Source organism: Microtus oregoni, unplaced genomic scaffold (assembly GCF_018167655.1).
Source record: "Microtus oregoni isolate MIOR12 unplaced genomic scaffold, Mior012 000045F_ref0000178, whole genome shotgun sequence".
Taxonomy (NCBI): domain Eukaryota; kingdom Metazoa; phylum Chordata; class Mammalia; order Rodentia; family Cricetidae; genus Microtus; species Microtus oregoni.
Genome location: NW_024543219.1, coordinates 3,564,204 through 3,587,469, shown reverse-complemented (window position 1 = coordinate 3,587,469; position 23,266 = coordinate 3,564,204). Strand labels below are relative to the sequence as shown.

General features: G+C 41.3%; 1 protein-coding gene across 2 annotated transcripts in view; it reads right to left on the bottom strand.

Moving 5' to 3' along the window:
* Positions 1-4,940: 4,940 nt before the first annotated feature.
* Positions 4,941-23,266, bottom strand: part of Xpo4 (exportin 4) — an 88,919-nt gene continuing 70,593 nt past the window's right edge. For both annotated transcript variants that reach the window (XM_041634080.1, XM_041634081.1), the window contains exons 14-23: positions 20,156-20,315; positions 19,097-19,266; positions 16,835-17,009; positions 13,381-13,674; positions 12,453-12,633; positions 10,268-10,386; positions 8,972-9,102; positions 8,190-8,307; positions 7,309-7,401; positions 4,941-5,159 (exon numbers count right to left, since the gene is read on the bottom strand). In XM_041634080.1, the coding sequence (XP_041490014.1) occupies positions 4,962-5,159; positions 7,309-7,401; positions 8,190-8,307; positions 8,972-9,102; positions 10,268-10,386; positions 12,453-12,633; positions 13,381-13,674; positions 16,835-17,009; positions 19,097-19,266; positions 20,156-20,315 (1,639 nt within the window). In that variant the 3' untranslated portion in view covers positions 4,941-4,961. The remainder of the gene's footprint in view (positions 5,160-7,308; positions 7,402-8,189; positions 8,308-8,971; positions 9,103-10,267; positions 10,387-12,452; positions 12,634-13,380; positions 13,675-16,834; positions 17,010-19,096; positions 19,267-20,155; positions 20,316-23,266) is intronic.

Genomic DNA, 23,266 nt, shown 5'->3' with positions numbered 1-23,266 from the left:
CTTAAACACTGTTGGGATTGTTATAGACTATAGAAACTTCTGATTTGACTGCATTTTCCCTATATGATATTGCTACAAGTCTCTAGGGGCCTGGGAGTACAAGGTCGTGGTTTGATTAAAAGCCACTGGGAAGCAGCACTATTTTAAAGGATTAGGAGGTGTGGTTTTGTTAAAAGAAGGGTGCTGGGGGTGGGAAGACTGGCCCAGTGGTGCTTTCTTCCTGCTACCTGTGGATCGGATTTCAGCTACTTTTCCAGCACCGTGTCTGTCTGTGTGCTGCCACGCCTCATACCATAATAACAGACTAACCCTCTGAAACTGTAAGCAAGCCCCCAATTAAATGATTTCTTTTATAAGAAAGACTGTGGTCATAGTATCTCTTCAAAGCAACAGAACACTAATACAACACCCATGAACAAATCACACGTGGTCAAACCAAAATATAATAAAAATATTTAGTGAAAACACATATTTTAAAGCCCATTGAAGGATTTAAAAAATACAAATCAAGTTTTATCAATTTGATATTCAGGTTATAATTGGCTTAACACATAGCCTTGGTTTATTTCCTAAAATCATACTGCAGTATCTTTTCAGAAATTAAATGCCTTCATTAGTTATATTAATAGAGGTAAATATGTAGACAGTATACTTATCCCTGGGTTTCTTAAAAAAATAAACTAAAAAGTCTTAGTGTAAGTTTAAAACTTTAATATTTATAAATTTAAAAATGTTACACGTGCTGAATGGTAGCAGTGCTGACATTCTGCGGGCACTAAACCACAGCTCACTGCATAGAGCTTCTTTTTGTACAGAGAGTAAGATCACAATACCAGGGTTTGCCATTTGTCATGATTTTGTGGTAGACACCACACCAGGAAACCTGGGTTTAGAGCACATTTGAGGTCAGATTCCCCACCCCCACCCCCACCCCCAGTAGGTACATAGTGCAGACACGGTAAAGAACCCAGGCTGCGAAATTAGCCGCCAGAGCACACCTGACAGCTCCAAAGAGCTATGAGGCCTAAAAATGCAGACACACCAAGAAAGCCAAACCTTCCCACAGGTGAAGAGCAGGCCACAGGGGCACAGAGAGCTGCCTACTGCAGCCACACATCTCCCACTGGCCAGGACAGTCTTTACAGAGACCTCCACACATCTACAGAACAGAAACACTCCTCCGTCCATCTTCAAAACTAGCAAAATCAAAGTCCATTATTAATCTTCTACTTTGACCTGAACCAAATGTACTCTTTGGCTATATAAGTCATGGTTTCCCCTTATAACCAACCAGGAGCACTTCACAATTCTTATGCCTAAGGAAAAGTGAAGTTAAACTTGAGCCATGGCCCTTTAAATCAACTTGAATTTAACAAGATGTCTAATTTGGACATTTTTCTAATTCCAGAAAGTTAAGTTTTAAAGAAATGCAATGTTTCCAGAAAAAACCCACTTACATTTTCAAGTAACTTAAAAATACTATTACAGCCTCAAATTATCTGTAATTCTGTGGGAAATTTTATAGAAAATTTATAATGTTAAAAATCTCATATCCAAATGAGTTCCTTATTCTTAGGAAAAAAAAAAAAAAACAAGATACACCTCTGCACAACACTGCAGTTCCTTCAGACTCAAATGCTGAGTTTGGTACTGAGACCCCGTAGTGATCACTCGAAAGACAGGGCCCATGACAATCACCTCTACTAACAGAGACGGCAAACAAAATATATGTAAATACATAACAAAGAAAAACATTTTCAGGGTACAATCAACACTACCTATTCCCTAGGAGACTCTGACCTGAAATACTTGAAACTGACAGCTAGCGTCCCGTCGGTACTTGAGGGCTTCATACAAGTACTGACAGAGAGGAGACAGGCGGCAACACAGTCTTGACCGCAGGAAGAGCACTGAATGATGCTGAGTGGGGAAGATTATAGATCTGTTTGGCTTTGAAGTGAAAACTGGGACAGAGTATCTGATTATTATTAGATATTTTTCCATATAATCAATTTGAAGTTTTTAAGTTTGGGGAAAATCTCGACAGAATGTACACAAATTGTCATTTGTATCAGACAAAAACAATACAGTCACATTGACATAACAGTCTTCCCCCAGAATAATATTCAACTGCTGTGTTAGAAAGGACACTGAGGCAGGCGGATCTCTGTGAGTTCGAGACCAGCCTGGTCTACAAGAGCTAGTTCCAGGACAGGTTCCAAAACCACAGAGAAACCCTGTCTCGAAAAACCAAAAAAAAAAAAAAAAAAGAAAGGACACTGTCAAATACAACAACCCAGCACAAAGACATCAGTCAAACTACCCTCTGCAGAGGCCACAAGAGCACAGCCGAGGGGGTCACATCAGCACCACTGTTAGCATACAACCTCCCTGCCTGGTGACTCTGATGACTTAGTGATTGCGCCCTGGGGAAAAAAATGGTCAAGAAGCATAAGATGAGCCAAGGCGAACAATAGTATGGGGAAATACAGGTTAGAGGATGCGCTATGAACAAATGAAATTTAACACAAAAGAGGAAAAGTCAAATATCTGGCAGCGAGCGTCCTCTTAACATGTATTTTAAAAAGTGCACAAATGATTTAACAGTCAGTTTAAATTGGAAAACTAGTCCGTGACCATGAAATCCATGGCCTCAATACCCACTGGGTGACGAGCATCAGGAAGTGGAACAGCAACAAAACCCAGAGGTTCATAAAGCACTTGTAAACAACAAAGCCGGGCAAAGGAAAAGACCAAACTAAACAAATACTCAATAAAGCAAACAAATGCAAACACACACCCTGAAAAATCTAGGTGGTACAAGTGGCATTCCCGTTATCTGAAATATGGTGGCGTCATTCACTGTCAGTTGGCCATTAATCAATGTTCTGGTGATCATTTAAGCATTATTTGGTCCAATCTAAAATAAATCTTCCTTCAATTAAAAGTGGTGTAACAGAACCGGAGTATCATACTAGTATCCGGACAATTTCATATAGTTCTGTCTGTATAGAAGTTAATACTCAGATGCCTTCTCACTGCATCCTTCCCTACCCATCTTCACGTGAACTTAGGCCCATGGTTTTAACTCGCATGGCACACACAAACCACACCCGCTGAGGAAAACAGACATCAAGAACAACACAAAACAGAGAGATTACTGATGTAGAGCACTTCAAGTTAAGAGAAAAAGAATCGAAAAGCACTCCTTTCCAAGAACTTAAAATACAGAGCATGTGGAGAATGCTATTGTTTTCCTTCTTTGTAGTATTTAGAGATTTTTCTTCCTCCATGCTTACTGTTACTAAATGGTGATCAATACAGAAGAAAGGATTCTCAAAAAGTTATGGCCCTCAGCTCTGCGTCCACTCACACCTACCATCACAGGAATGGGACGCTCTGTTTATAGAGAGCCATACAATGTCTCCAGAGCGTCAGATGCTAAGGTGCGTGAGGTTCAGGTTTAGCAGAGACATCAGCAGCAGAGGAGCCTGCCCCTCCACGGCAGTCTCAGATGCACCTGGGCAGAAGCATCTTGTTGCCGCTATACTCTGTGACTGGTCCTGCAGTTTCCAAGGACTGCTGTTTATAAATGAGCTTTTATTTTCATAATTAAAACTGGCACACAAAATTAAGTGGAGCACAGTAGCAGTATAAAAATCCTGATTATAAAAGCCAGAGGATCTAAAGTGAATTTTTCTCTTTCTCTCTCTCTCTTTTTTTTTTAAAAAGGACAGATCATACTTTGTAACTCAGACTAGCCTGGCATTCATGACTATGCCTGGCTAAAGATAAATTTTTAGTCTCTGAAACTGAACTAGTGTGGCTCCTGTGACTTGAGGATAACACTTACTTTAGCATAATTATTGCCCCTAATGCCCCAACGTGCAATAGTCTGTGTGAAGTGGTAATTCACATCCATTAAAAAGTTATTGCTTAAGCAAGCCATCCAGAGTAGATACAGGCTGTGTGGTTGGACAGAAACACAGAGAGGTAACCACATGGGGTTTCTCGTTTCATTTCACTGGGAAACACACATAAATACATAATCAAAGGGGCAGAAGGGTCATAGCAGCTAATACCCTAAGCCAACTCTTACGTGTCAAGACTAATTTCGCTCTAAAATAAATCTGGTTTGTCTTTTCCTCTTAAAATTAAGGCAATGAAATGGCTACAGTTCCTAAAGTTAACTGTACGAAACAGAAATATACACGCATTTCCCTCAAGTTCAGGCATCACCGTCTGATTAGAAACCTGCAATAATTACACAAGACCTGCAACGCTGAGGACGAAAGGGAAGGAAGGTGGGGAAGGGGGAAGATGAACAATGAAACTAACAGACACTCACTGATGATTTTTCTTCCTGCATAATTATAATCACTGAAGGGGGGAAAAGTAGGAAAGCACAAAATCTCTTAAGGGTTTTCACCATCTCTTGCACTGATTCAAAATGTTTAGGAAAACAAAGGGGAAGAACTTATTAAAACGGAGACCCCAGAGCTAACCAGGTATTCTGAAGATGCCCAGTAGGGCCCAAGAATCCACCCCTACAACCAGTTCCCCAAGAGATGAGGGGAATCTACGGACATTTTGAAAAATAATTCTGAAAACATACCACCTTTGGCTAGTCACCTATGCTTTGATAAAAGGGCAAAAGGCACTGAATAGGAATTTCATGGTGCCCATATCTGTTTGCACATATATGGAATTGCATTTTGAAATTTTAAATCACCATTCAGAATCTAGAAGACAAGTATATGGCAGATCATGGCTAACACCTAATAACAGAAGCTGATTTTAAGTTGACTTCTCCTGTTTAACCAAATTCCACATCGAAGTCTCAGGCTCTCCAAAATCCAAATGGTCAAATGAACTGAGGAATAGGCCAAGACTCAAGTCAACTTTCAGCAATTCAGTGCACTTTGCAGAAAGGATCTAAGTTAAGAATATAGCTCTGCGGTTTATTTCACACAAAGGAGACCACCAACATTTGCCATAAATTCTTCTAAACTCTTTAGGAAGGCCATCTTCTGCTTCCGGTCCAGGGTAGGAGGAGTGCTGCTTGCAGTGAGCTTGTTGAAGGCATCTGCTAATCTCTGGTAAATGATTGGGTCCTGCTGACTTGACAGTAATGTCTCAACTAGTTCAGAATACTCAGCCTGCAAAGGAAACAAGATAGTCATAAGAATGCCTTCCGGGGATCCTAGCAGGGACTATGGGGTTGGTTCTAAGGCAGGGCAGACCACTCTTTCCAACATCAGTGATTACTGTTCTTACTTTGTAGGTTAATTCATTTAATATGTAGGCTGCTATGAGACTGACACTACCAATGTTCATACTTCACAGATGAATGTTCTGCCAGCTGAAGTAACACATTCAAACTTACACTTATAAAGCAACAGTATGGGCAATCTGGCTCCATGTGCTCCCAGCTTTGTGGTACTGCCTTTTCTATTTAGTTTGCATTTTGTACAAAAGCCCTATGTCTATATTGTGATGGTGAACAGTTCTCGTGCAGACACCTTGTCCACCCAGCTCCAAGGACAGCAGAGGCACAGCGGCACAAGTGTAGAGGTTTGAGAGCTCTCGCAAGGTGGAGGTAGAACACTTTGAAAGTCCCAAGCCAGCACTGTAGCCAGTGGCTTTGGATAAAGGGCAGGGATAATTTAATGTAGTGGTGGTATTTTTTATCTTTGGTATTCTCTCTCATAACATTAATATATAGGTAAGTAGGCAGAGGCTGGAGGGAAAGTCACCTAGGCCAGAAGTGCTGTGGAGAAAGCTGGTCTGCCATTAATTTCCATGAACTTCTTGGGATATCACAACGATAAAATGATGAAATCAGACATCACGTAGAGCAGAAATTCCCACCCTCATTGTCTACAGCACTGAGCCAGGGCTACCTTAGCTGCCCTTTCCAAAGGACAGTAGGAAGCCAGTATAACTTCAAATCATTGCCCTATCGCCAAGAAACGGTCAGGCAGCAAGAACCACACTAGTTGTTCCAAAGTGCTCACTCTGCTTTCTGTCTTTCCAGGGGACAAAAAACATTTTTTACACTCATTTATTTATTTATGTGTATGTGTTGTCAGAGAACAACTTGCAGGAGTTGGTCTTCTCCTTTCACCATGCTTGTCTTATTTCTTATAAATGTTCTTACGTTTGTTTATTTATTTGTGTGTGTAAACAACTTGCAGAGTTAGTTCTCTCTGTCCACCACATATATAGGACTCAAGGATTGAACTCAGGTTATCAGGCTTGGTGGCAAGTACCTAAAGTACGCTATGAGCCATCCTCCTGGGCTCCCTTGAGTGTCTCTAAAATGTACATAGTCTAAAAGCCATCAGACAAGGAAATCAGAATGTACTGCTTGCACACGCGGGAAAGAAGCCCATTGTCCTCGTAAGCAACATGATGGAAGGGAGCACACACCTGAAAGGAAATACTTTTTTTTTGGGGGGGGGGGTTAGATATTTATTTAGCGGGTTATGGAAGGGAAGAGAAAGAAAGAAAGAAAGAAAGAAAGAAAGAAAGAAAGAAAGAAAGAAGGAAGGAAGGAAGCGGGGGGGGAGAGAATGTAGTGAGGCAAGCTTTCTTGAAGGCCCAGTGTCTCTCACAGCCTGTGCTACACATGGCACATAGCATTTGGAAGAAGAGGGGCTTTATATGCGCGGGTCTGAAAACCCTACTGGTTTCAGGAAGGCCAAACTTCTTCAACCAACCACCTGGCCATACAAAAAGGTGTAAGGTAATGGAAAATTAGGCATCACCCTTCCCCAACTTGTTCCTTAATGTACTTTATATATTAGATAGGCATTCTATCGGAAATAAGAGGCAGGTGAACCTCTGTTACATTCATCCCACAAGAATAATGGTTTTAGATCTTAAAGGTTCAACAAAACTAGTAATTCACTGTTTTCAAAACACTAAACAAAGTAACACTCCATTCTTTAATACTCTCTGAAGGCAAACTCCCGCTCCCAATCTGATACACCTCTCCATTTTTATAAAACCGGAATTCCTCAAAGACAGCAGTCACTCACTGTGTACATGCACCTGGCTCCTAGCACAGGTAAATTAAAGCCAAGCTTTTAGGTGGGAACTGCGACAAAGAATGGCTCATAACAGAGAAGGGAAAATAAATTGTTTTGATCTGACACAAATACAAAAATACAACTCTGGAGCTCATGAAAGAGCAGAAAACACTGAACTGGGGACAGGGAACTAGGTCTCTGAGTCCCAGTCCTGGAAACACAAAGAACTGGTGGACGAGGACCATCGTCGTCCACGAGAGAGGGGTATCAGTACCTGGTGCAAACACACCAATGTGTAGAACGCCTCTCCTGCTGCAGTCGTCATCTCTGTGTTGTGCTTCTGCAATACCAGCATATCAAAAACCAGCTGAAATTACATAATACGATATCGTTATAAAATACAGGATAACTATTTAAAACTCTAGTCCCTCCCTGCCTGAAAAAGGGATAGCAGTTATAGTCAACTTATTACATTAACCGATTAATTAGTAAATCACTTTTTAATCTAAAAAACATTCTGTGGAATCTATATTTACAACATTGTTCAAGAACACAAAATAGAAGTAGAAGAGAACATGCTCCTAAAGAACTGGTCTTCATGGAAAAACCAGTGAACATAGCTGTGGTGCGTACACCTTTAACCCAGCACTCGGGAGGCAGGGGCAGGAGGATCTATGTGTTTGAGGTCAGCCTGGTCTACACAGAGAAACCCTGTCAAAACCAAAACCAGACCAAACCAAACCTACACACATGAATCGAGAATTTTATGAGTCTGGAGAATGGCTCAGTGGTGAAGTGCACTGGCTGCTCTTCCAGAGGCCCTGAGTTCAATTCCCAGCAACCACATGGTAGCTCACAACCATCTATAGTAGGATCTGGCACCCTCTTCTGGTGTGCATGAAGACAGGTCATTCACACACATCAAACACACACACGCACGCACGCACGCACACTTAAAAAGCTCCCCTCTTTTTACTTTGAGATGAGGTCTTGCTAACATGCTCAGGTTGGCTTTGAACTCACTCTGTTGCCTCAGTAACAGAGTGGACAGAGAGAACTAACTCCTTTATTAGCCCCAGTAGTTGGCATGGCAGGCAAGTACGACTTAGCTTGGTTAAGAAGATAGTTCGCCAACCTACTCACCAAACATCTTACCTTAAGGAAGTGCCGAGTTGCTAGAAAAAGTGGTGAATCAGTTTCTTGTGCTTTAGCACATTGTTCAGCCAATGGTGTTAAGGCCTCAAGGCAGAGCTGGCATACTTCTGAACTCATTCTGAACATAATGGTCAAAGAACAAACTAGAAGACATACCCGACTTTATAAAAGATCAAAAAAAAAAAAAACCAAATGACAACTACATTATGCACATGACTATTGTAGACATAAATACAGGTAGTGGGAGTAGACCAAATTGCAAAGTCTTAACTGAATTAGGAAAGACTCAAAAAGCTAGCCTTTCGAGTCTAAGTCCGGTGACGCCTAGCTTGTTTCTGCAGATGATCCTCAGATGATGACATTATAATGTCAGCAAGCTGAGACTAGAGAACCAACTGCAATACACCACATGACCTAATGAAGGAAGGACATGACGATCAGGGCCCAGGTGCTACACACATGAAAGGGAAAGATCATGTAAGTTCACAAGAGGAACAGAATCAGAGCTGGCCGTGGTGGTGCGAAACTTCGAACCCAGCACTCAGGAGGCAGAGATAGGCAAATCTTTGAACTTGGGGTCAGCCTGGTCTACAGAGTGGTTTCCAGGACAGCCAGGTCTGAAACCCTGTTTCAAGGGAAAAAGAGAGAGAAAGAAAGTTAAAGCAGCTATAGAGGGGACATGTTTTTGAAGAAATAAAACAACTATAAAAGAAAATCAATCATTTAAAAAACTTTAAGTAAGAAGCCCCCTCCTTGAATAACAAAGTTCATGTAAAGGATACGAGGTCATTCCTAGTTCTAGAGAATACATCAGACTCTTAAACAGATCCTCAGGAAGCTGGGGTATTTTTTCAGGAAAAATCTCACAAATAAATGTGATCAATTTGTAGTATTGATTACAAAGGGTTGGAAACTGAAAAAGAAATATTAAATATTTTGATATTTAATAAAATAAAACAACTAACAAACTTCTAAGTAGTACAATGATTTCTCGAGGATGTATTTAACATAAAAACACTAAGCCATAAAGAAATGTAAATAAGTTACAGGAAGGAAAGTTTTCAGTAGCTGTTATCAAAAAAAATACATAGTAGAAAGAATTATCTTCTGGAAGGCTAATAGGAAATATAGACAAGTCCTGATAGTCTATGTTGATCCTGAACAAATAAACAAGGCAGTCAAAAAACTAAATGATCCATTGTTAACGTGTTAATTTCCACATACGTATGTTAGAAAACATATTAAACTGTTAAAACTTGTGCATAATTAGAGTGGTCAGTCCTTTTCATCTTTCCACTTGGACAGCTCTGAAGAGCCGAGGGGAAAGTAGGCAGTCTAGTTTAACCACAAAGAAAATGTTTATGACTGACTCAATGGGACGGACAAACACTAAAAGCAAACCAGTGGACAAAGCTGGATAAACTCATTCTAAGAGTCGTCACAAAACCCAAGATTCATGGGTTGATAGGAACTGCCCAACAGACATTGCTCAGGGGAGAGTCTAAGGAGGCACCCCTAACTAACACTTCTGCTCCCCACCACACTACCTCTTTCCCACCCTTTATCACATACATAGGTGTGTGTACACGTGCATGTGATACATTCATAGACACACACCCTTTTCTTCCTTCTCCAGTGGATCCTTGTTCTTGACCTTATCCTTCTGTGATAACTTAAAACAAAAGACTTCTTCTCTCCTAGAGTACTTCTGGAAAGAGGAAAGGGCAACCTCAGTGGTCACCCACCTTTAATACCAACTGGTAGAACCAAGGCACAATACAGTCATAATGTGCAAAAAATTTAAAAATTAATTTTGGTTTCTACCATACCAATTCTACATGGAAGGGCTTGGAATATACCCACCACAGCTAGCTCCTTTGGTTGACAATGAAGTTTAAGAACAAAATGACAAATTCTAAGAAAATTAAAACTGCTAGCAGAACTGTTTTCCTGATGACATGAGTCACTAATTATCTGTACACAGAGGACTGGGGCATGTGCACTGAGAGAGAAGCACAATAAACTGAGTAGAAATACAAAGCTGTTAACACTCTTTGTGTTCATATTATTTTAATTACCTTCAAGAGATCTTGTGACATTAAGGGCAGAATGAGGTTCACTCCATATAAAACAACATCAGCTGCTGACACAGATCTGCCTGCTGCTTGTCCTGGCTCGTGTCCTCTAAACACTTCATCTATCAAAACAAAGAGCACACTGTACAGTCGTAACTTAAATCTCCAAAGCTCATATTCCTTTAGAAAAACACAAACATAGTCAAGCTCAAAGACCCAAGAAATCCATTTATGGGTAACGAAGAAATCTGATAAGCCCAAGCCAGGCCATCCTTTTGTATTATTTATTGGAGAATCTGAGCACCAGATACAATAACAGTGGATAAGTAAGGGCAACAGACGTTCTAGAAATCCAAGTTAACACAGTTGATGCTTTGGTATTTCACTCCAGCACCTCTATCTAGCTAATGAACTGTGAAACTAACAGGGCAGACAGCAAACAAGAAAAACAAACCAACAAAAGTCAACAGAGCAAGAACAATCTCAAAGACTGAACACAGTGACTATTGGAGGCTACTATAGCAACAGCTTGGAGAACCTTCAAAAAAATCAAAGGATATCTCTGACTATGAAGCCTGCATGACCTGAGGCAATGCTATATATGATACTTTCTCTTAAAAAGCAACTCTCTTATTTCAGGTTTGAAGGCAAAGTTAGCAGGGAGGTAAAGCTAACTAGTGAGGGAAGAGATATTTAAAAGATATGAAGACAAGAGTAAGCAATTAAAGGCATTGGGCGTAAACAGCCCCTCACCCTCTTGTTTCTGAAGCAGCTGCATTTCTTCCTGCCTATTTCTCTGAGAACAAACCTAGCAATGGCTTATGAAGGAAGTGGAGGCAAACTGCACAAATGTCTGAGCTTTACTGACTGACCAAGCTCTTCTCTGTAAGAACAAGAGCTTATCATCTTGTCTTATATACTGATTGCCAAGCATAGTACTAGCAAGACACAAATGTTCTAAAAGGTCTTTATTATCATACCCACTGATAGCAGAAAGGTGGAGATTAGCGTTCTATCCCCGTATTATGATACTGGAGAACTATGCTAGGTAGCCTATCAGGTCTGGAATCCAGTACTTCTTACCCCAGTGGGATTTCACATGTTGTATCTATAAAACACTGAGTTTGATGGGCAATCATCTCCAAGGGCATGAAAGAGCCAATGAAATATCACTCCAAAGCAGCGGTTCTCAACCTTCCTAATGCTACAACCCTTTAATACAGTTCCTCATGTTGTGATGACCCCCAAACAAAATTATTTCATTGCTACTTCATAGATGCAATATTGTTGCTACTACAACTATCTGATATGCAGAATATCTACTGCAGGGGTCATGACCCACTTTTGGAGGAAGCTGTTTGTTGGTTCCTGGCTGCCTAGCCCCAAAATAATAATACAAAAACTGTATTAATTAAATCACTGCTTGGCCCATTAGCTCTAGCTTCTTATTGGATAACTCTTACATATTAATTTACCCATTTTTATTAATCTGTGTATTGCCACGAGGCTGTGGCTTACCAGGAAAAGTTCCGGCATCTATCTCCTGTGGGGCTAGGTATCTTCTCTCTGACTCTGCCCTTCCTTCTCCCAGCATTCAGTCCAGTCCTCCCTGCCTAGCTCTGCTCTGGCCCACCCTGCTCCGCAATAGGCTCAAAGCAGTTTTTTACTCATTAATGGTAATCACAGCATACAGAGGGAACTCCTACAACATCCCACAGGTTGATAACCACTGCTCTAGAGAATAAGGTCCATAGACACATACAAGGATTTGAATGTGAGTTCAGACTTACTAACTACATGCATGTATGCCATTACTTCAGCAGTAAAGTGGGAATAGCAATGGCACCTTCTGCATGGTATTATGAGAAAAGCAGCAGCTGGCGTTTATTAAGAACTGCATAACTGGGAGAAAAAGAGGCAGAAGCCATTTCTTTTTTAGATAAAAAGCATGTGTGGTAGCTATAGAATAAATTGATTTTATACAGAAGAAAAAAAGAAGTGGATAAAAAAAGTTTACATTCATATTTAAGTAGACACGAGAAAGGTCTTCAGTTCCCCCTTCATTTCAACCAAAGGGATTTACTTCCATTTGTTCTCTAAGCTCAACTTCCTCATGGGGTTTTACTTCAAGAAAATAACCTGTAGTTTTAACAAAGACAGCAACAACAACCACTTCAAGAGACTTTACCTGTGTCACTGAAATCTATGAACTCCTTGGAGAGCAGGTTAGTGAGGAGCTCCATAATGAGAAGCAGGTCCTGGTACTGCTCTTCTTCCGCTGTAACATCTATCCTTTGCCGCCCTAGATTGTTCTTAGAATATACTTGCAACAAAGTAAGGCAGGCTTCATATAAATGCATAGCTTTGGACTGTAAGAAAATGAGGAGTGGTATTATCTGGTGGGATCTAGCAGAAAAGCCCAAGTTTACATATACTCTAAACTGCAATAGTAGCTCTATATAACAATAATGAAGGGTTGAGAGCTGGAGAAGTACTTGCCAAACATGACAACCTGAGTGCAGCACCATCCCCAGTGGTGCATGCTGGGGATCTTAGTACCAGGGGGAGGAGACAAGAGGGCCTTGCTAGGTGTGCTTGGCTTGGTGAGCTATACGGTCAGTGAGTCCTTATCTCATCAGAAAGTAAGGTGGAGAGAAATAAAGGAAGATACCCACCATTGACCTCTGAGACAGACAGACAGACAGACAGACAGACCACACACACACACACACACACACACACACACACACACACAGTATTAACAACGATAAAAAAGAGCTTTAATCTGAGCACTTGGGAGGCAGGAGGATGAAACTCTGTGAGTTTGAGGCCAGCCTTGGTAGAGAGACACATCTCAAAAGCAAAACAAACAACAACCCACAAAACAACAACAAAACCACCAAAGGTCAATAATAAAAGGATAATTATAGTAAGAGTACAGCAATATTTAATATATTAGCACCTCTCTAACAAAATTTGGAATAAGAACTTATATTCACCCCACACAACTTTCTATTTTGGAGAATACAAATATGCATTAAATGTGAAGCAAAAAATGAAGTAACATTGCTTCAGAGACTTGTAATCCTGAAGAAAGAAAACTAGAAAGAGCTTACCTCTCCAAGATAGCATATCTGTTTATGTGCAACTTCAACAAAAACTTCTATAATGAGATTGACAGTTTCTGGAGTATTTTTGTAAACTTCCATTAACCCAATGCAATTGTTAAGGAAGTCCATTAAAAAATTAAAAAGAATGGCTACATTGTCGATCTGGGTGGCCTCAGCTATGCCACACAGAGCCTCCAGTGTGGCAGTGATCTCCTGCTTGACTTCCTCCTGCTGACACATCTGCTGAAAGTTCTCTTGGTTGATCACTCTCAGGAATCGCTGCTGCAGAGGCTGAAGAACCTGTGGAAGTACATCACAGCATGACCTTCCGAACATGCAGACTGAGTCCTGCAACTTGGATGAACATGTTTCCCAAAAGTGTTCTCGTTTTTTTTTTTATCGAGACAGGGCTTCTTTGCGTAGCTCTGGCTATCCTAGAACTTACTCTATAGACCAGACTGGCCTTGAACTCACAGAGATCCACCTGCCTCTACATCTTGAGTGCTGGGACTAAAGGCATGAACCACCAAACCTGACTCCCAAAATATTCTTTATTGGAACAGGATAAGCACACAAAACAAGAACTATTTGAACCACTAAGTTCCCTACCCCATAAGTCTTTGAAACAATCTTGCTAGATAGCCCAGGCTGGTCTCGATTTCTCAGTGTTCCTGCCTGACTCCTAGGTGCTGCGATTACAGGTTTGAGGTACATTGTCCATTTTGAGAATCTTCATACCTTGTGCCATACACAAAAAAATGACACCAAAGTCACAGAATAGAGTTCTATGAATCTCATTCTTTGAAAAATTTTTATTCTCTCATAATTTCTTTCTAGTTTTTACTGCACCTAAGTGTTAACATCTGGTATCCACTCTACTGAGGCAAGGTATCTAGAGGAATCTAGCTCGTCCCAGGGATGCTCTCTTACACGTGCTTTAATGTAGTGCTGGCCCTCTGAGCTCTGGTCCTCATGTCTGGGGATAGTGCTTTCTCCACTTAGTCATTTTACCAGGCCCTATTTGTTTTGTTTTCTGATAGCACCACTGTGTGTCCCTGGTTGGCCTCAAACTGGTGTCAATCCTCTTGCCTCTGCTTCAGAAGAAATAAGATTACAGGTGTGTGTGTGTGTGTGTGAGCGTGCGTGTGCACACATGTGCATATGTACCACACTAGTTCATTCTTTAAATTCTGCCACTTCTCTCCACATTTTTCCAGGTGACTTGCTAAAGAATTATAAAGATGGGGGGGGGCACCTCAGAACTCCACAGTAGGGAATCAACAAACTTCTCTAAAGGCCAGAAAGCACGTACTGCACACTTTGCACTTCAGTGGACTCATATAAAGTCTGAGTACTAACTCAGTGACGGCTCACCTACAGACCAGCAGCCATGTTTGTTCTGTGAGTCAATTTGTCAGTTTCTAATGGAATATAGTTAAAAGGCCCTGGACTGTCCGTTTTTTCCTTCTACTTCCCTTTCCTTAAAATTCTTGGTATAAAACATAACTTCAGATAATCAGTCCTGCTCTGAGTGTAAAAAGGGCTGAAGAAATGGCTTAGTTGGTAAAGCACTTGTCAAATATGGTGGTTTGAGTGAGAATGGTCCCCATAGGCTCATATATTTAAATGCTTGATTCCTAGTTGGTGGAACTGTGGTAAGGATTAGAAGGTGTGGCCTTGCTGGAGGGTGTGTGCCATCCACACTATTCCTACTCTGTCTTCCTCTGCCTCATGGTTGCTGTCTCAACATGAAAACTACTGCTCCAGTGCCATGCTCCCCACTATGATGGTCATGGACTCATCCTCTGAAACTGTGTACAAGCACCCAATTAAATGCTTTCTTATAAGTTGCTTTGGTCATGGTCTGTTTTTACAGCAAAAGAACAGAAAAGTAACCAAGTCACCACATAAAGTACAAGGACCTGAGTTCACACCCCAGTACTGATGTATAAAATATCTATAATCCCAGTGCTGGGGAGACAGAGACAAGATGCCCAGAGTTTGCTGGCCAGATAGTCTAGCTGAAAACAGTTTCAGACACAGTGAGAGACCTACCTCAAACATATAGAGCAACTGAGAAAAATGATTGCGGTCAACCTCCAGCTACATGGGTACACTTATATGTGGTAGACATATACACATTCATGCAAGTGCTCACAGAACCAGAGGCATTAGATCTCCTAGACCTGGATTTATAGGAAGCTATGAGCCACCCAAAGTGGATGCTGGGAGCCAAACTTGTGTGCTTAGGAAGTAGTGCATGTTCTTAACTACCAAAACATTGCTATGGACCCAGGGACGAAAAATAAAAAACTCTGCCTGTTTTACCTTAGCTATAAAGTCACAGACACCTTACCTTCACAGATATTAAGACCATCTAGGCTGGGCATGGTGGCACACACCTATAATCCCAGCACTTGGGAGGCAGAGGCAGATCTGTGAGTTTGAGGCCAGCCTGGTCTACAGAGGAAGTCCCAGGAGACAGGGCTACACACACACACACACACACACACACACACACACACACACAATCTGTCTTGAAAAACAGAGAGAGAGAGAGAGAGAGAGAGAGAGAGAGAGAGAGAGAGAATGAATGAGAATACTTTAGAAAAGAGGGGAGTGGGGGTGAGAGAACACTGTAGAAAAGGACCAGAAGCCAGACCTCTATACATACACTTGATTCAAGTTATAAATTATTACAGAAAGTGCCCATGCTATGGGTTGAATTAGAACCTCAGAAAGTGACCTCAATTGGACAAATTGAGATACAGTAAATTAGGATTCAGTCATACTGAAAAGTGAGCCTCTACTCCAAAATGGTATCTTATGCTCTGAGAAAACTGGAATGCAGAGTACAGAGAACTTGTGACAAAAGCAGTGTCAAAGGTTGTCACTAACTACCAGAAGCCACGTTCCTGCAGACCTTAGAAACAATGCATGCCTTCCATGGACACTTAGGCAGACTCCTAAATAAATGCAAGACAGAGTCTGTTGCTTAGGTCACTGTGGTAAGAGAAGTGCTAGAAAACAAATACACTGCAATTTGCATCTCCTTTTCAAGGCGAAGAATGCCTGTGGTTCTTCATGTCAACTTCTTTCTTTCAGTTTTTGGGGAGAGGCTGACTAACCTAAGGCCTTGGCATGCTAAAGCTAGTGCTCTATATCTGAGATACCCACCATGCTTTTCATATTCTGATAAAGATACTCCAATTCATGCTCTCATCTAGGTTGGGGAAAATGTACCTGAGGCCTAGAAAACATCAGTAATACTCAATGTGTCAAACAAACATGGCTGGGTAAGCCCTGAGACAGTAGTTATCAAGTAATAAGGTTCAAATGGTTGATGAGGAGGAAGAACACAAGGTAAGTTATTGTGAGGTGTTTATGTCTCCAGACCATTTTCTAACATCTGCAGGGTGACAGAAGAATCAAAAGTGAAGAGATTTTTTTTTTTTTTTACCTCTGTCCAATACTGCTGCTTTGTTTCTGTGTCCATATGTGCAAAACCTCCCAAGACCAAAGCCTTCATCAGTGTCCTCTGTACTGGGCTTGACAAGAAATTAAGAGGTGGGCTTCGGCTTGCAAACTGCTTTGCTAGGTTCCACCAGTTTTCACACTGAATTACTAAGTTTGCCCTACAAATAGAAATAAAACATTAGGTGTGTTTTGTTCACACACACACACACACACACACACACACACACACACACACACACAAGATAAGAACCAGACAGGGCTGGATAGCTGGCTCAAAGATTAAGTAAGAATGACTATTGCAAAGGACCTGTGCTCAGTTCCCAGCACACACGTGGTGGTGCATAGCCACCTGTAATTCCAGTTTTTGATGATCTTTCCAGGTATGTATAGACACGTGTTGCACATGAACTCACGCAGGCAAAAAACACATTTAAAAGGGGAACATTTAATTCTAAAATCTGCTAAGGCAAACGCTGCTGTGTTACTCAGGTTGGCCACATTATTGTAATCTTTATACCTCAGCCTCCTGGGCACTGAGAATATAGTATGACTGCATGAGATTCCTAAAAACGTTTTGTATGTAAGTATGTGGGATGTGTATAGGTGCCGAAAGTGCCAGAAGATGACACTGGGTCCCCTGGAGATGGAGCTACAGACAGTTGTGAGCCACCCAGTGTGGGTGCTGGGAACCAAAACTGAGTCCTTTGGAAGACATCGGGCGCTCTTAACTGCTGAACTGTTTCTCCAGCCCCTGGATGTAATTTTAAAGAACAGCATCACAAGTGCACATGGACTCTGCAGCTACACTGGTTTTTATTTCAACCCCAATAATTGCTCAAGAACATAGAATTTTTTACTTAAGTGTGTTTATCATCAGTTTTCTGACTGCAAAAATGAGAATGGCTGTATAACCATTTCTTTGTGAAGAGGTTCAGGAAACTTCTAAGAGTAAGAAGCTCCCAGCTTCTATCTGTGGTGATCAACTGCTGGCTGAGTGGTTGCTCTATGCTCTGGATGCCCCCAATTGTGTAAATGGTGAACTTTCAAGAGTCACCCACCGGGAGAGTGTGTTTTTTGGTGATGCAGATGACCTGCAAACAACCCCTCCCCCCACTCCTATAGGTAACTCTAATAAATTCACTGCTTCAACAACCTGGACTCGTTCCTTAGTCTGTTGGTGCCCTCTCTATTTGGAAGAGGTAGAGTCAGGTTCTCTGGGGAAAGCAAGGTGACAGGTGCAGTCAGCTCTGAATCTCATGCTCAAATGAGATCTGATGTGGGTGTCCTACTGTATATGTGTTGCTTTACTGGTTGATGAATAAAGCTGTTTTGGTCAATGGCTTAGCAGAGTGAAGCCAGGTGGGATATCCAGAGTTAAAGAGAAAGTGGGCAAAGTCAGGGAGATGCCACGTAGCAGGCTATGTAGCTGCCGAAGGAGAAGGACACACCGGAACCTTAGGACCCTTACCAGTAAGCTACAGCCTCCTGCTGATACACAGATTAATAGAAATGAGTCAATTTAAGATTTCAGAGTTAGTTAATAAGAAACCTGAGCTAATATACCAAGCAGTGTTGCAATTAATATAGTTTCTGTGTGATTATTTGGGTCTGGGCGGCTGCGAACAAAGAGCAGTCTCTGTCCACAGAGATCTTTTATGTGCAATGCTCAAATGGGAATTACTGAGTCAGCCGGGGTGGCACATGCCTTCAATCCCAGCATGGAAGACAGAGGTAGGTCGATCTCTGAGGTGAGGCCAGTCTGGTCCGGGACAGCTAGGGCTACACAAAGAAACCATGTCTCAAAGAAAAAACTAAAAAAGTGTGAGTGTGTGTACACGCACATATGTATGCATGTGGGGGACTGAAAAATATCAAATGAGAATATTAATACATGAAAGTGGGGTTTTTGTTTTATATGTTTGAGTGTTTTGCCCGCACATATGTCTGGGAAAATTGTGTGTGCCTGGTATCCAAACAGGCCAGACAAGGGCATGTTTGGAACTGGAGTCACATACAGTTGAGAGCTACCACTTGTGTACTGGGATCAAATCAGGGTCCTCTGGAAGAGCTGCCAATGCAGTTCTCCACTACACGGGTAAGCTGCCATTTGCATCTGTAACAACACTGTGATGAGGTTTTAAAAGCACTACTCTGGAAATGTAGGTTCTAACCGGGCTTATATATTGCTACAATTTGCTAGTCACTAAAGAGCAAACTGAAATCTGTGTTCCACCCGACTCCTTACCTTTCTCTTCTTTCGACCAATGTGACAAGGAGCTGTACAGTGTCATTTGCAAGGTCTTGCTCACTACTCCAGACTGACAGATTGCTGATGACCTTCTGTAAGAGGTAGCCAATAATCCACTGGGAACCCTCTGTATCTGCTCCAAAGGCTGTGCTCAATGGCAAACTTATCTTAAGAAAAGAGATACATTTTCTAAGGTCAGAATGAGTAGCTAAAAAGCAAATCTACACCAAAACTACCATCAAAGCCTGAGGGGGTGCTCACTTCATATCACTTTTATCATTTTTCATTTGAATCAAAAAGATAATCCCCAACCCATCCGAGCTTTTCAGCTAATTTTTCTGTCAGTTCAAGTCTCATAGTAATTATTAACAAGCTGACATTTAAAATAAATACAGACATACAGATCTCAGACAATATATAAACATATTAATCAATGGTGGTGCATCTTAATACATCAATGGAACCAAATCAACGCTCTAAGAAAAGTAATATAACAGCACTTCAGTCCCAAGTCTCTCCCAGCTCTTTATTTTTAAGAAAGAGTTTCTCTGTGAGTCCTGAAACACTGTAGAGACCAGGCTGGCCTTGAACTCCAAGATCCACCTGCCTCTCCACTGATCCCTGCTAACAGTTCCGTTCTTTTTTTTTTATTTATTTATTTATTAAAGATTTATGTCTCTTCCCCACCACCACTTCCCATTTCCCTCCCCCTCCCCCAATCAATTCCCCCTCCCTTGTCAGCCCAAAGAGCAATCAGGGTTCCCTGCCCTGTGGGAAGTCCAAGGACCACCCACCTCCGTCCAGGTCTAGTAAGAGGAGCATCCAAACTGCCCAGGCTCCCACAAAGCCAGTACGTGCAGTAGGATCAAAAACCCATTGCCACTGATCTTGGGTTCTCAGTAGTCCTCATTGTCTGCTATGTTCAGCGAGTCCGGTTTTATCCCAGGCTTTTTCAGACCCAGGCAAGCTGGCGTTCTTATAAGTAAAACAAAAATCTTACCTCCAAACTTGCCATCATCATAAACTCAAAAAGAGTTACCAGTTTTACATCCTCACCTGATCATACAGTTTTTCATCTACCAGGAGATAAGTCTTGGCCCAGCGTTTTAGAAACCAAACAATATCTTTGCCCATTTGAGGGCTTAGTAGGTGAGTGAGATCTGCTCTTATTGCTCGAGATTCAACTTCTGAGACTCTTAGCACTGCAGACAACAGCCTGTGGGGAGAAAACAGAAGTTGCTAACCCTATTTTTTTCTCCATAAAAATCTTTTGTTTCTTTATGCCAGGCTATGTGTAAAAGTTCCCAATAGAGTTAAAGATAAAGTACCCACACTATTTCTGGTCTTCCAGAGTCAAGAAAGAGGAGAGATGAGAAACACTGTCTGCTCGGGCTATAACTGCAGATGTAAATCTCAGCATCACTGTCTAGAGAGTGGCTCCCAGTTCAAAATGGAGGAACACACAGAATTAAATGTTCATAGTCTAAGCCCACGTTTCAGCACTCTTCCAGTAGGCAGGTTAAATGTTTGTATCACAAAAGACAAGTCTTGTTATGCTTTAAGATCTGAGAATAGATTTATTAGAATGTCATAAGTACTGAGCCTTGTCTACAAATCTCATGGCCCAGCATACTGTCTCATAATCTTTATTCCTAATGGTATCTTAAAATAAGCCTTCCCAGAACGATTACATAAGTACACATATGGGAATGGGGAAGTAAGATACCAGAAATCATATATTTCAACTTGACTTTAGCCAAAAGACAAGGAAGCACAGGTTGTAATAAACATCAAGGCCAAGACTAAGATGTTAATAACTACAGTTTGGCCTCTGCTCTCAAGAGGGCTGAAATCCTGTGTAAGCAAACTGGTGGACATGTGCATTCTTTATTGACCCTCTGACCTCTCTCACCAAGAAGTACTCAGTGCTATTGTCCACCCTGCCCTTTCGAAAGAGCTCCCTTCCTTGGCTGCCTGGGCACCACTTCCCACATCCCCCTCATCTATCTGTTTACTATTCCTAGTCTTTATTAAAGATTCTTCTCTGGACCTTCTTAAATCAAGAAAGTTTCCACCTAAAACACCCCCCCTCACTATTTACATGTTTTTCATAAACCAGTACTCAAACTTTCTAAATTTCAGAACAAAATTTGTGAACAAAAATAAGAGAAATCCTAATAACCTCATGTTTTATCAATAATGATGCATTGATAAATTTCCCTTAAGATTAAAAAAATTTAAATATAATTTAAAGCCTAACAGAATTCGAAATCAAATGGTTATATTAGTACTTTAAAAGTATGTACTGCAACTCAATCTTTGCAGTGTTGAATGTCACTGTTTATTCAAAAGAAATAAAATTCCTTTATTTGAACTTTATTTCCCCAAAGAAAATTATTTACCAATTACATGCTTTTCTTTGATACAAACATTTATATATTATACTTCACATGAATTTCCAATGATAATAAAACTATAAGTATTTTAAGTCTTCTAGATTGACTTATTACTATTGTAATACTTAGCATACAGGAGAACAAAATATAACACAAATTTAAATTATGAAACAATTTCCTCCAGTGCCAGGGCTCCAATTCAGAAGTTTGTACAGGCTGGGCAAGTGGTCTACCACTGAGCTACAGTCTCAGCCTTATTTTGAGTATTTCTTGGGGATAATACAGAAGGGTTTTATGTCTCCTACTAAGTTTATCTACTTGTGAATAAATATTACTTATTGCCAGAATGAGTCAAAGTTGAGCCAAAGTTGGTTCCTTTCTCATTTAAGAGATGTAAACACTGGAGAGAAAAACAAAACAAAACGCTCCCATTAAAAAACAGAAGTTATTTTTTCAACACCAAGGTTATCCACTATTTGAATTACTTACAAGTCATATGACAAAACTCAAGATCATCCCAGCTGACCCAGCACTGGGTCCCCTTTCGGTGTTATGTGATGCAATGAACCGCATCCTGGCTACACAGCCATCACCAACAGGCAATCTGGAACTGCCTTTTCCTTGTACTCTATGGGCACCCATACACTGCAAGTCCATAAAGAGAGTGAGCTCAAGTTTCTTTCATCTAGTGAAGAAAGGTGAAAGGGTAGAAGCAGCAGAGGTCAGGCAGCCCTAGGGAGTCTTCCCTTCTCTATGCGCCATGCCCAGAAATCAGCAGTAGCCTGGAGAGCTCTCTCAGAAACCCTTCTCAAAACTCAAGGGCCAGTTTCCATCTTCTTCCCAAGACTGAAAAGCAACTGCTTCCCACAGTGCCCCTGTCACATCTAACTCCACCTTCCACAAGACAGCAACTCTACACAACAGTTTACTTCCTTCCTGCAAATGCACCTTGCCTCACCTATGAGAACCAAGGCCTCTCCAACCCAGTCAGTCACACAGGTACACAAGCTCTTTTCTCCTGCCTCTTTCCTCTCACTGCCTGACACTCTGTCTCTCCCACGCCACCCTGATGTACTTACTCTTAAATCTCATCAAAAGCTGGAGTTGAAGAAACAACTGAGCCAAATACTTTTTAATTGTTAATATTTCTTGATCAGTACCTGAGTCAAGCATCCTGTCATGAATACTTTATATACCAGGCAGCACTCGGTTTCCCAAATTGGTCCTGTATTACATTTGCATCCCATAAATCAGAAGTTATCATGATGAGCTAGCCCTTAACTTAGTCTTATAAGGAACACTGCCCTAACGTAGTCTGAACATTGCCATATCTCTCTTTGATAACCATGACTAGACCCGGAGGCAGTCCCCCCACTTCCAACATGCACTCTAATCATGGTAATCGGGGAATGTGCTATAATGTGTGACTTATCCCCCATTCAGACCTTACGGTAGCACCCCCATCTTCTGCAGCACAAAGGTGTCTCATAAGACATATAGACTATACCTCTTTCCCTCCTTACTTATTTCTGCAAGTCATCTCTTACAAAACCCTCTCCACTCTAGCATCTTGGCTGCTGTGCAAGAACACCAGGATTGACTGGTCTTTGCATTAGCTATTTTACTTTATTTTTGTTCTGCCTAGAATGCTCTTACCCTGGGCACCTTCAAGATTCCCTGACCAACCTCAATCCTTGCTCAGAAATCATCTAAACAAAGGCCACGTGGATCACACTGCTTAGGATTATATCAGCCCCTGCAGGAGTCTGAG